Here is a 13323-nt window from a genome sequence, read left to right as displayed (position 1 = left end):
TTCTACAGTGCTGCTATTTGGGGGCTAGCTGGCTAGCTAGCAGTGTTGATTACGTTACGTTGCGTTAAAAGAACGTCAATAGCTGGCTAGCTAACCTAGAAAATCGCTCTAGACTACACAATTATCTTTGATACAAAGACGGCTATGTAGCTAGCTACGATCAAACAAATCAAACCGTTGTACTGTAATGAAATGAAATGAAAAAGGGATACTACCTGTGAATGCGACCGGGTTGTTGAGTTCTATTCGGAAGACGTTGGCTAGCTGTTGGCTAGCTAGTAGAGTCTCCTACGTTAAGGACGACAAATAGCTGGCTAGCTAACCTCGGTCAATTAAGATAATCACTCTAAGACTACACACTCTAAACTACACAATTATCTTGGATACGAAGACAGCAAAGACAGCTATGTAGCTAGCTAACACTACACTAATCAAGTCGTTCAGTTGAGTGTAATAGTTTCTACAGTGCTGCTAATCGGTGGACGTTTGCTAGCTGGCTAGCTGCTGGGCAGAGCAGTGAAGACTACGTTAGGATGACAAAATACGATAATTACGCAATTATCTTTGATACAAAGACGGCTATGTAGCTAGCTAAGAAGAAATTGCTAAGATTAGACAATGCTGATGTCTCGTTGCTTCTCTTCAATGAGTTCAATGTGAATTCAATGTGAAATCAACAAAACATGTCATTGGATTTAGGTGATAAAAATAGTAAATGTCCTTACATTGATTACTTTTTTTCAAATCCAAATAGTTTTCCACAATGATTCATCAACATCACATTTGATTTTTTGGTTGAAAACACTTGGAAAGCTATCCAGGACTAGGCCCAGAACTAGTAACTCTGTTGTTCTGTAGCTCTCCAGGACTAGGCCCAGAACTAGTAACTCTGTTGTTCTGTAGCTATCCAGGACTAGGCCCAGAACTAGTAACTGTTGTTCTGTAGCTATCCAGGACTAGGTACAGAACTAGTAACTCTGTTGTTCTGTACCTCTCCAGGACTGGGTTGAGACATAAAGCCTCTAGCTCTCAAGGACCAGGACTAGAACTAAAACCTGCAGTTCTGTAACTCTCCAGGAGCAGGGGTAGTGCATGGCTCTAACTAAAGCCTCTAGCTCTCAAGGACCAGGACTCGAACTAAAACCTGCAGTTCTGTAACTCTTCAGGAGCAGGGGTAGTGCATGGCTCAAACTAAAGCCTCTAGCTCTCAAGGGCCAGGACTAGAACTAAAGCCTGTAGCTCTGTAGCTCTCCAGGAGCAGGGGTAGTGCATGGCTCTAACTAAAGCCTCTAGCTCTCAAGGACCAGGACTAGATCTAAAACCTGCAGTTCTGTAACTCTCCAGGTGCAGGGGTAGTGCATGACACTAACTAAAGCCTCTAGCTCTCAAGGGCCAGGACTAGAACTAAAGCCTGTAGCTCTGTAGCTCTCCAGGACCAGGACTGGAACTAAAGCCTGTAGCTCTATAGCTCTCCAGGACCAGGACTGGAACTAAAGCCTGTAGCTCTCCAGGACCATGACCAGAACTAAAGCTAAACCGTGTAGCTCTGTAGCTCTCCAGGACCAGGACTGGAACTAATGCCTGTAGCTCTGTAGTTTTCCAGGACCAGGACTAGAACTAAAGCCTGTAGCTCTGTAGCTCTCCAGGACCAGGACTGGAACTAAAGCCTGTAGCTCTGTAGTTTTCCAGGACCAGGACTAGAACTAAAGCCTGTAGCTCTGTAGGGTTAGGGTTAGGGTTAGGGTTGTCCAATGACGGGCCGAAAGTGTATGCAATGGTGTCGTCTGCGTAGAGGTGGATCAGGGAATCGCCCGCAGCAAGAGCAACATGATTGATATATACAGAGAAAAGGGTCGGCCCGAGAATTGAACCCTGTGGCACCCCCATAGAGACTGCCAGAGGACCGGACAACATGCCCTCCGATTTGACAATAAAGGAGTGGTTCTGCAGGTGGGGACCACAGACCACTTCTCAGTTCCTATGCTTCCTGGCTGATGTTTTGGTCACTTTTGAATGTTGGTGGTGCTTTCACTCTAGTGGTAGCATGAGACGGAGTCTACAACCCACACAAGTGGCTCAGGTAGTGCATCTCATCCAGGATGGCACATCAATGCGAGATGTGGCAAGAAGGTTTGCTGTGGCTGTCAGCGTAGTGTCCAGAGCATGGAGGCGCTACCAGGAGACAGGCCAGTACATCAGGAGATGTGGAGGAGGCCGTAGGAGGGCAACAACCCAGCAGCAGGACCGCTACCTCCGCCTTTGTGCAAGGAGGAGCACTGCCAGAGCCCTGCAAAATGACCTCCAGCAGGCCACAAATGTGCATGTGTCTGCTCAAATGGTCAGAAACAGACTCCATGAGGGTGGTATGAGGGCCCGACGTCCACAGGTGGGGGTTATGCTTACAGCTCAACACCGTGCAGGATGAATGGCTGCTCATACCTAGGATAGGATAAAGTAATCCTTCTCACCCCCCCCCTTAAAAGATTTAGATGCACTATTGTAAAGTGGCTGTTCCACTGGATGTCATAAGGTGAATGCACCAATTTGTAAGTCGCTCTGGATAAGAGCGTCTGCTAAATGACTTAAATGTAATGTAAATGTATGTTTGGCATTTGCCAGAGAACACCAAGATTGGCAAATTCGCCACTGGCGCCCTGTGCTCTTCACAGATGAAAGCAGGTTCACACTGAGCACGTGACAGACGTGACAGTCTGGAGACGCCGTGGAGAACGTTCTGCTGCCTGCAACATCATCCAGCATGACCGGTTTGGCGGTGGGTCAGTCATGGTGTGGGGTGGCATTTCTTTGGGGGGCCGCACAGTCCCTCATATGCTCGCCAGAGGTAGCCTGACTGCCATTAGGTACCGAGATGAGATCCTCAGACCCCTTGTGAGACCATATGCTGGTGCGGTTGGCCCTGGGTTCCTCCTAATGCAAGACAATGCTAGACCTCATGTGGCTGGAGTGTGTCAGCAGTTCCTGCAAGAGGAAGGCATTGATGCTATGGACTGGCCCGCCCGTTCCCCAGACCTGAATCCAATTGAGCACATCTCGGACATCATGTCTCGCTCATCCACCAACGCCACGTTGCACCACAGACTGTCCAGGAGTTGGCAGATGCTTTAGTCCAGGTCTGGGAGGAGATCCCTCAGGAGACCATCCGCCACCTCATCAGGAGCATGCCCAGGCATTGTAGGGAGGTCATACAGGCACGTGGAGGCCACAGACACTACTGAGCCTCATGTTGACTTGTTTTAAGGACATTACATCAAAGTTGGATCAGCCTGTAGTGTGGTTTTCCACTTTAATTTTGAGTGTGACTCCAAATCCAGACCTCCATGGGTTGATACATTTGATCTCCATTGATAATTTTTGTGTGATTTTGTTGTCAGCACATTCAACTATGTAAAGAAAAAAGTATTTAATAAGAATATTTCATTCATTCAGATCTAGGATGTGTTGTTTTAGTGTTCCCTTTATTTTTCGAGCAGTGTATAATAAGATGGGGGTCCGATAGTCCAGGATTATGAGGAAAAACATTTTGATCCACAATATTTAACCCATGGGAGCTAACTAGGTCCAGAGTATGACTGTGACAGTGAGTAGGTCCAGATACATGTTGGACAAAACTTCTTCATTACACAAAGGAATAACCTCAACCAAAGGTCCCTTAGAAATTTTATTGGGACAACTAGATCCAGGGTTTGGCTGCGGCAATGCATTGGTCGGGTGACATGTTGAACAAATCCCACTGAGTCGATGATGGCTCCGACAGCCTTTTGGTTTATCATGTGAATATTATCTGCCATGACTACAACTTCTGATAAGAATTCAGGGAACTCAGTGAGGAACGATGTAAATGGCCCAGGAGGCCTGTAAACAGTTGCTATAAAAAGTGATTGATTAGGCGGCATTGATTCCATGACTAGAAGTTAAAAAGACGAAAACCCAGTCATTTTGTAAATTGTTTTATTTGCTGTCGTAAATGTTTGCAACACCTCCCGCCTTTGCAGGATACACAGGCGATATGGTCACTAGTGTAACCAGGAGGAGAGCCCTAATATATTAACACAGTAAATTAATCAGGCTTGAGCCATGTTTCAGTCAGGCCAATCACATCAAGGATATGAACAGTGATTAGTTCATTGACTATGACTGCCTTGGAAGTGAGGTATCTAACATTAATTAGTCCTATTAAGATGTGAGATCTATTTCAATAATGGCAGGAATGGAGGAGGTCTTTATTCCAGTGAGGTTGTTAAGGTGAACACCGCCATGTTTAGATTTGCGGCACAGACACGGTCTCAATGAGGAAAGCTTAGCTGACAACACTGACTGTGCTAGTGGCAGACTCCACCAAGCTGGCAGGCTGGCAAACAGCCTGCTGCCTGGCCTGCACCCTATCTCATTGTGGAGCTAGAGGAGTTAGAACCCTGTCTACGTTGATAGATAAGATGAGACAATACCGACATTCATAATATGTTAAGCACACCGTGTGTGTGTGTGTGTGTGTGTGTGTGTGTGTGTGTGTGTGTGTGTGTGTGTGTGTGTGTGTGTGTGTGTGTGTGTGTGTGTGTGTGTGTGTGTGTGTGTGTGTGTGTGTGTGTGTGTGTGTGTGTGTGTGTGTGTGTGTGTGTGTGTGTGTGTGTGTGTGTGTGTGGGGGGGGTTCATTTCCATACTCTTAATAGAACAGGACCAAACCAGGATATAGTGTCTGTAACCAAAGCAGATGGTTTTGTGGCAAGACAGACACCAGGTTCACACACACATCAGTCAATACACACACACAATACTCGGGGATCTATAAGTAAATAACTTGCAAAGAGTCTAGAGGAGGTTTACACCAATCCGATGCTCTTAAATGTGTGCTGAGGAGTGAACGAATGCTGAGGAGTGAACGAATGCTGAGGAGTGAACGAATGCTGAGGAGTGAACGAATGCATTTCAGGAGAAAGGACAGAGAATTGGAAAGCTGTACATGTGGCCTCAAGAGTTGAGTGTGTCTGATTGGTTGTTGCTCCTGTCCAACAGGCAAATCTAAATATTCCGATGGGAGCGCTGCGTCCAGGGGCGGGACATCCTGTCAAGAGGAGAGAGGATACTGTAGACACAGAGGAGGTCACACACACACACACACACACACACACACACACACACACACACACACACACACACACACACACACACACACACACACACACACACACACACACACACACACACACACACACACACACACACACACACCAATATGGCTTGAGGACCTACAGTTGAAGTCGGAAGTTTAGATACACTTAATAAAGTTGGAGTCAATAAAACTCGTTTTTCAACCACTCCACAAATGTCTTGTTAACAAACTATTGTTTTTGTGCTTGACTATCTACTTTGTACATGACACAAGTCATTTTTCCAACAATTGTTTACAGACAAATTTTTTCACTTCTAAATCACTGCATCACAATTCCGGTGGGTCAAGAGTTTAGATACACTAATTTGACTGTGCCTTTAAACAGCTTGGGAAATTCCAGCAAATGATGTCATGGCTTTAGAAGATTCTGATAGGTTAAATGACATGATTTGAGTCAATTGGAGGTGTACCTGTGGATGTATTTCAAGGCGTACCTTCAAACTCAGTGCCTCTTTGCTTGACATCATGGGAAAATCAAAAGAAATCAGCCAAGACCTCCACAAGTCTGGTTCATCCTTGGGAGCAATTTCCAAATGCCTGAAGGTACCACGTTCATCTGTACAAACGATAGTACGCAAGTATAAACACCATGGGACCATGCAGCCATCATACCGCTCTGGAATGGAGATGCGTTCTGTCTCCTAGAGATGAACGTACTTTGGTGCGAGAAGTGTAAATCAATCCCAGAACAACAGCAAAGGACCTTGTGAAGATGCTGGAGGAAACAGGTACAAAAGTATCTATATCCACAGTAAAACGAGTCCTATACTGACATAACCTGAATGGCTGCTCAGCAAGGAAGAAGCCACTTCTCCAAAACCGCCATGAAAAAGCCAGACTACGGTTTGCAACTGCACATTGGGACAAAGATTGTACTTTTTGGAGAAATATCTTATGGTGTGATAAAACGAAAATAGAACTGTTTGGCCATAATGACCATCGTTATGTTTGGAGGAAAAAGGGGGAGGCTTGCAAGTCGAAGAACACTATCCCAACCGTGAAGCACGGGGGTGGCAGCATCATGTTGTGGGGGTGTTTTGCTGCAGGAGGGATTGATGCACTTCACAAATTAGATGGCATCATAAGGGAGAAAAATTATGTGGATATCATCTCAAGACATCAGTCAGTAAGTTAAAGCTTGGTTGCAAATGTGTCTTCCTAATGGACAATGACCCCAAGCATACTTCCAAAGTTGTGGCAAAATGGCTTAAGGACAACAAAGTCAAGGTATTGGAGTGGCCATCACAAAGCCCTGACCTCAATCCCATAGAACATTTGTGGGCAGAACTGAAAAAGCGCGTGCAAGCAAGGAGAACTACAAAACTGACTCAGTCACACCAGCACTGTCAGGAGGAATGGGCCAAAATTCACCCAACTTATTGTGGGAAGCTTGTGGAAGGCTACCCAAAACATTTGACTCAAGTTTAACAATTTAAAGGCAATGCTACCAAATACTAATTGAGTGTATGTACACTTCTGACCCACTGGCAATGTGATGAAAGAAATAAAAGCTGAAATAAATAATTCTCTCTACTATTATTCTGACATTTCACATTCTTAAAATAAATTGTTGATCCTAACTGACCTTTAACAGGGATTTTTACAAGGATTAAATGTCAGGAATTGTGAAAAACTGAGTTTAAATGTATTTAGCTAAGGTGTATGTAAACTTCCGACTTCAATTGTATATACACAATAGGAAACTCTTTTTGAACAGGCTCCTCCCCCAGACCCCCTGCAGGAAGCCACGGCCCTGTCGCCAGAGGAGAAGAAGCCATTGCCAGGATCGATGAAGCTTCCTGGTCCAGCAGTCAACCTATCAGAGCTGCAGAACGTCAAGAGTGAACTACGATGGGTCACCAAGGACTAACACACACACTGGTACAGACACACACTGGTACAAACACACACACACACACACACACACACACACACACACACACACACACACACACACACACACACACACACACACACACACACACACACACACACACACACACACACACACACACACACACACACACACACACACACACACACACACACACACACACACACTGATGTCCACTTCAACCATGACAAACATTGCAGTAGATGCATTTTTAGGATTTCACTACAAGATGTCAGTGTGGGATGTGTATTATTGTTATTAGGGGTTATGAGTACTTATTTGGGGTTGTGAGTACTTATTAGGGATTATGGGAATTTATTTGGATTATAGGTACTTATTTGGGTTATGACCACTTATTTGGGGTTATGGGTACTTTTAGGGGATCAGGGTAATTATTTGGGTTATGACTACTTATTAGGGGTTATTGAGCCAGTTATTTGAGTTATGAATACCTATTAGGGGTTATGAGTACTCATTTGAATTGTGAGTACCTATTTGGGGTTATGAGTACTTATTTGGGATGTGAGTACTTATTAGGGTTTATGAATACGGATTAGGGGTTATGACTACTTATTAGGAATTACGGGTACTTATTTGGGTTGTAAGTACTTATTTGGGTTATATGAGTTCTTATTTGGGTTATATGAGTTCTTATTTGGGTTATGAGTTCTTATTTGGGTTATGAGTTCTTATTTGGGTTATATGAGTTCTTATTTGGGTTATGAGTTCTTATTTGGGTTATGAGTTCTTATTTGGGTTATATGAGTTCTTATTTGGGTTATGAGTTCTTATTTGGGTTATATGAGTTCTTATTTGGGTTATGAGTTCTTATTTGGGTTATGAGTTCTTATTTGGGTTATATGAGTTCTTATTTGGGTTATGAGTTCTTATTTGGGTTATGAGTTCTTATTTGGGTTATATGAGTTCTTATTTGGGTTATGAGTTCTTATTTGGGTTATATATGAGTTCTTATTTGGGTTATATGAGTTCTTATTTGGGTTATATGAGTTCTTATTTGGGTTATGAGTTCTTATTTGGGTTATGAGTTCTTATTTGGGTTATGAGTTCTTATTTGGGTTATATGAGTTCTTATTTGGGTTATGAGTTCTTATTTGGGTTATATATGAGTTCTTATTTGGGTTATATGAGTTCTTATTTGGGTTATGAGTTCTTATTTGGGTTATATATGAGTTCTTATTTGGGTTATATGAGTTCTTATTTGGGTTATGAGTTCTTATTTGGGTTATGAGTTCTTATTTGGGTTATATGAGTTCTTATTTGGGTTATGAGTTCTTATTTGGGTTATATATGAGTTCTTATTTGGGTTATATGAGTTCTTATTTGGGTTATATGAGTTCTTATTTGGGTTATGAGTTCTTATTTGGGTTATATGAGTTCTTATTTGGGTTATGAGTTCTTATTTGGGTTATGAGTTCTTATTTGGGTTATGAGTTCTTATTTGGGTTATGAGTTCTTATTTGGGTTATATGAGTTCTTATTTGGGTTATGAGTTCTTATTTGGGTTATGAGTTCTTATTTGGGTTATGAGTTCTTATTTGGGTTATATGAGTTCTTATTTGGGTTATGAGTTCTTATTTGGGTTATGAGTTCTTATTTGGGTTATGAGTTCTTATTTGGGTTATGCGTTCTTATTTGGGTTATATATGAGTTCTTATTTGGGTTATGAGTTCTTATTTGGGTTATGAGTTCTTATTTGGGTTATGAGTTCTTATTTGGGTTATATGAGTTCTTATTTGGGTTATGAGTTCTTATTTGGGTTATATATGAGTTCTTATTTGGGTTATATGAGTTCTTATTTGGGTTATATGAGTTCTTATTTGGGTTATGAGTTCTTATTTGGGTTATATATGAGTTCTTATTTGGGTTATATGAGTTCTTATTTGGGTTATGAGTTCTTATTTGGGTTATGAGTTCTTATTTGGGTTATATGAGTTCTTATTTGGGTTATGAGTTCTTATTTGGGTTATATATGAGTTCTTATTTGGGTTATATGAGTTCTTATTTGGGTTATATGAGTTCTTATTTGGGTTATGAGTTCTTATTTGGGTTATATGAGTTCTTATTTGGGTTATGAGTTCTTATTTGGGTTATGAGTTCTTATTTGGGTTATGAGTTCTTATTTGGGTTATGAGTTCTTATTTGGGTTATATGAGTTCTTATTTGGGTTATGAGTTCTTATTTGGGTTATGAGTTCTTATTTGGGTTATGAGTTCTTATTTGGGTTATATGAGTTCTTATTTGGGTTATGAGTTCTTATTTGGGTTATGAGTTCTTATTTGGGTTATGAGTTCTTATTTGGGTTATGCGTTCTTATTTGGGTTATGAGTTCTTATTTGGGTTATATGAGTTCTTATTTGGGTTATGCGTTCTTATTTGGGTTATGAGTTCTTATTTGGGTTATATGAGTTCTTATTTGGGTTATGAGTTCTTATTTGGGTTATGAGTTCTTATTTGGGTTATATGAGTTCTTATTTGGGTTATGAGTTCTTATTTGGGTTATGAGTTCTTATTTGGGTTATGAGTTCTTATTTGGGTTATGAGTTCTTATTTGGGTTATGAGTTCTTATTTGGGTTATATGAGTTCTTATTTGGGTTATGAGTTCTTATTTGGGTTATGAGTTCTTATTTGGGTTATATGAGTTCTTATTTGGGTTATATGAGTTCTTATTTGGGTTATATGAGTTCTTATTTGGGTTATGAGTTCTTATTTGGGTTATGAGTTCTTATTTGGGTTATGAGTTCTTATTTGGGTTATATGAGTTCTTATTTGGGTTATATGAGTTCTTATTTGGGTTATAAGTACTTATTTCAGTTATGAGTACTTATTAGGTGTTATAAGTACGTATTAGGGATTATGAGTGCTTATTTGGGTGATGAGTATTTATTAACGGTTATGTGTACTCATTTGGATTATGAGTATTTATTAGAGTATATGAGTATTTATTAGAGTATATGAGTATTTATTAGAGTATATGAGTATTTATTCGAGTATATGAGTATTTATTAGAGTATATGAGTATTTATTTGGGATTATGACTTCTTATTTGGGCTATGATTACATATTTGGGTTATGAGTACTTATTTCGGTTATGAGTACTTATTATGGAAATTTAATTATTTTGTCTTGGGTACTTATTTGGGTTTGATACTTATTTGGGTTATTTGTACTTATTTGGTTTGAAGACTTATTAGGGGTTATGAGTACTTTAAAAAAGATGTATATTTCACCTTTATTTAACCAGGTAGGCTAGTTGAGAACAAGTTCTCATTTACAACTGCAACCTGGCCAAGTTAAAGCAAAGCAGTGCGACACAAACAATAACACAGAGTTACACATGGAATAAACAAGCGTATAGTCAATAACACAATAGGAAAAAAAATAAAGTCTATATACAGTGGCGTAAGGAGGTAAGGCAATAAATAAGTAGGCCATAGTAGCGAAATAATTACAATTAAGCAAATTAACACTGGAGTGATAGATGAGCAGATGATGATGTGCAAGTAGAAATACTGGTGTGCAAAATAGCCGAAAAGTAAATAAAACAATATGGGGATGAGGTAGGTAAATTGGCTGGGCTATTTACAGATGGTCTATGTACAGCTGCAGCAATCAGTTAGCTGCTCAGATAGCATATGTTTAAAGTTAGTGAGGGAAATATAAGTCTCCAGCTTCAGCAATTTTTGCAATTTGTTCCAGTCACTGGCTGCAGAGAACTGGAAGGAAAGGCGGCCAAAGGGGGTGTTGGCTTTGGGGATGACCAGTGAGATATATCTGCTGGAGCGCGTGCTACGGCTGGGTGTTGTTATGGTGACCAGTGAGCTGGTCGGGGCTTTACCTAGCAGAGACTTATAGATGACCTGGAGCCAGTGGGTCTGGCGACGTATATGTAGCGAGGGCCAGCCGACTAGAGCGTACAGGTCACAATGGTGGGTAGTATATGGGGCTTTGGTATCAAAATGGATGGCACAGTGATAGACTGCATCCGGTTTGCTGAATAGAGTGTTGGAGGCTATTTTGTAGATGACATTGCTAAAGTTGAGGATCGCTAGGATAGTTAGTTTTATGAGGGTATGTTTGGCGGCGTACGTTTTGGTTATGAATACTCATTTGGGTTATGAGGTTCTCTGTTTGGCCCTGGAAATGTATTGTTTTTAATGCGGAACTTTGTGAACACTGTATGGTTAAATAAGGGTGACATTAAAATATGAAAAAGATAACCTAGCTAAGACTTTATGTTTATGTGTCCTACAGCGGTGTTTCCCAACTTCTCCTCCAGTACTGAATCAGGTGTGCTTGTCCAGGGATACAATAAAATGTGTACTGTTGGGGATACTCAAGGAGTACTACAGGTTTCTCATCAGACCCACACCCACCCTGCATCTTCTACTGTTGGACTACAACTACCACACCCACCCTGCATCTTCTTCTGATGGACTACAACTACCACACCCACCCTGCATCTTCTTCTGATGAACTACAACTACCACACCCACCCTGCATCTTCTTCTGATGAACTACAAATACCAGACCCACCGTAAATCATCAACTGATAGACGACAACTATACCAGACTACACCTAACCCTATCAGCTACAGACAACTATACCAGACTACACCTAACCCTATCAGCTACAGACAACGATACCAGACTACACCTAACCCTATCAGCTACAGACAACTATACCAGTCTACACCTAATCCTATCAGCTACAGACAACTATACCAGACTACACCTAACCCTATCAGCTACAGACAACGATAGCAGACTACACCTAATCCTATCAGCTACAGACAACTATACCAGACTACACCTAATCCTATCAGCTACAGACAACTATACCAGACGAGTGACCTGCAATAGGCCATCTACTTCAACAAACCCATAACTGGTTTAATTTCCCATGCAGTGAAGTTAGGGTTAGGGATAGACTGAATTGAAGTGAACTAAATTGAACAATAATACATCCAGCCCTGGTAGCTATAGGTCTCTGTGTTACCTCATATAGAAAAGACTACAACCAGACTAGTTATAGGGTTTGTTTGTAAATTCACTCTGGAGTGCAAGAGTGCAGAATTAGTAAATTCAGAGCGTTTCACTCTTGGGCTAATCAGAGCTCACACTGGACACTGGCGGTTAATCAGAGCGTTCTGACCTAACAACGGCTGTCAAGCACCCAAGATAACTGGCTACAGTTGACTAGCTTGCTAGCTACTTCCAGACACAAATGAAACAACACCTCACTCTGACCATTCACCATAGCAGAGCTGGTTAGGATGTTTTCATGTTATCCAGAGCATTGGTGACTGTAATTGTGCTGCTGACAACAATATATTTACATTTCTTTGCCACCGTTTACTGACACCGATCATATTCAATGGGTGCTCGTAAATGAATCAGTTATTTTGGACTCTGGTACACTCAGACGATGAGTGCTCTGGAATAGGATTAGATAGTCAGAGTGAATTTACTAACGCACCAATAGACATCATAACATTACAGCTCTGTTACCTTTTACATCTTTAACTGTCAATGTGAACAAGTCACAATCTGGAGAATGTATCTGGTGGGCTGATGTCATCAGAATGTGTATGGTGGGTTGTGATGTCATCAGAATGTGTATGGCGGGTTGTGATGTCATCAGAATGTGTATGGTGGGTTGTGATGTCATCAGAATGTGTATGACGGGTTGTGATGTCATCAGAATGTGTATGGTGGGTTGTGATGTCATCAGAATGTGTATGGTGGGTTGTGATGTCATCAGAATGTGTATGGCGGGTTGTGATGTCATCATAATGTGTATGGTGGGTTGTGATGTCATCAGAATGTGTATGGTGGATTGTGATGACATCAGAATGTATTCGTGGACTGTGATGACATCAGAATATTGTGATGTTTTAATTGTTTGAAATTCCCTTATAATCAAAATGGTTTCTAGGAGATGATGGATTCCTTAGCAACTGTTGCAATAAATTATAGCTTGATTCTACATAGTGGCACGGTCTCTGTCATACACACAACAGGCAGCCACACAGACACACACACACACACACACACACACACACACACACACACACACACACACACACACACACACACACACACACACACACACACACACACACACACACACACACACACACACACACACACACACACACACACACACACACACACACACACACACACACACACACACACACACACACACACACACACAC

At 41.4% G+C, this 13323-nt stretch overlaps 1 protein-coding gene across 3 annotated transcripts in view; it reads left to right on the top strand.

The window, feature by feature from the left end:
- smpx (small muscle protein X-linked) overlaps positions 1 to 13091 on the top strand; it is a 36161-nt gene extending 23070 nt beyond the window's left edge. For 2 of the 3 annotated variants that reach the window (XM_046355381.1, XM_046355382.1), the window contains exons 3-5: positions 5033 to 5119; positions 6907 to 7070; positions 11357 to 13091. In XM_046355381.1, coding sequence (XP_046211337.1) covers positions 5033 to 5119; positions 6907 to 7059 — 240 coding nt within the window. In that variant the 3' untranslated portion in view covers positions 7060 to 7070; positions 11357 to 13091. Of the gene's footprint in view, positions 1 to 5032; positions 5120 to 6906; positions 7087 to 11356 lie in introns of all 3 variants that reach the window. The other variant, XM_046355383.1, reaches the window with a different exon arrangement.
- Positions 13092 to 13323: the final 232 nt, after the last annotated feature.

Source organism: Oncorhynchus gorbuscha, linkage group LG07, assembly GCF_021184085.1.
Source record: "Oncorhynchus gorbuscha isolate QuinsamMale2020 ecotype Even-year linkage group LG07, OgorEven_v1.0, whole genome shotgun sequence".
In the NCBI taxonomy this organism is placed as follows: domain Eukaryota; kingdom Metazoa; phylum Chordata; class Actinopteri; order Salmoniformes; family Salmonidae; genus Oncorhynchus; species Oncorhynchus gorbuscha.
Note: the sequence above shows the minus strand (reverse complement) of the source record. Positions and strands in the feature narration are given on the sequence as shown.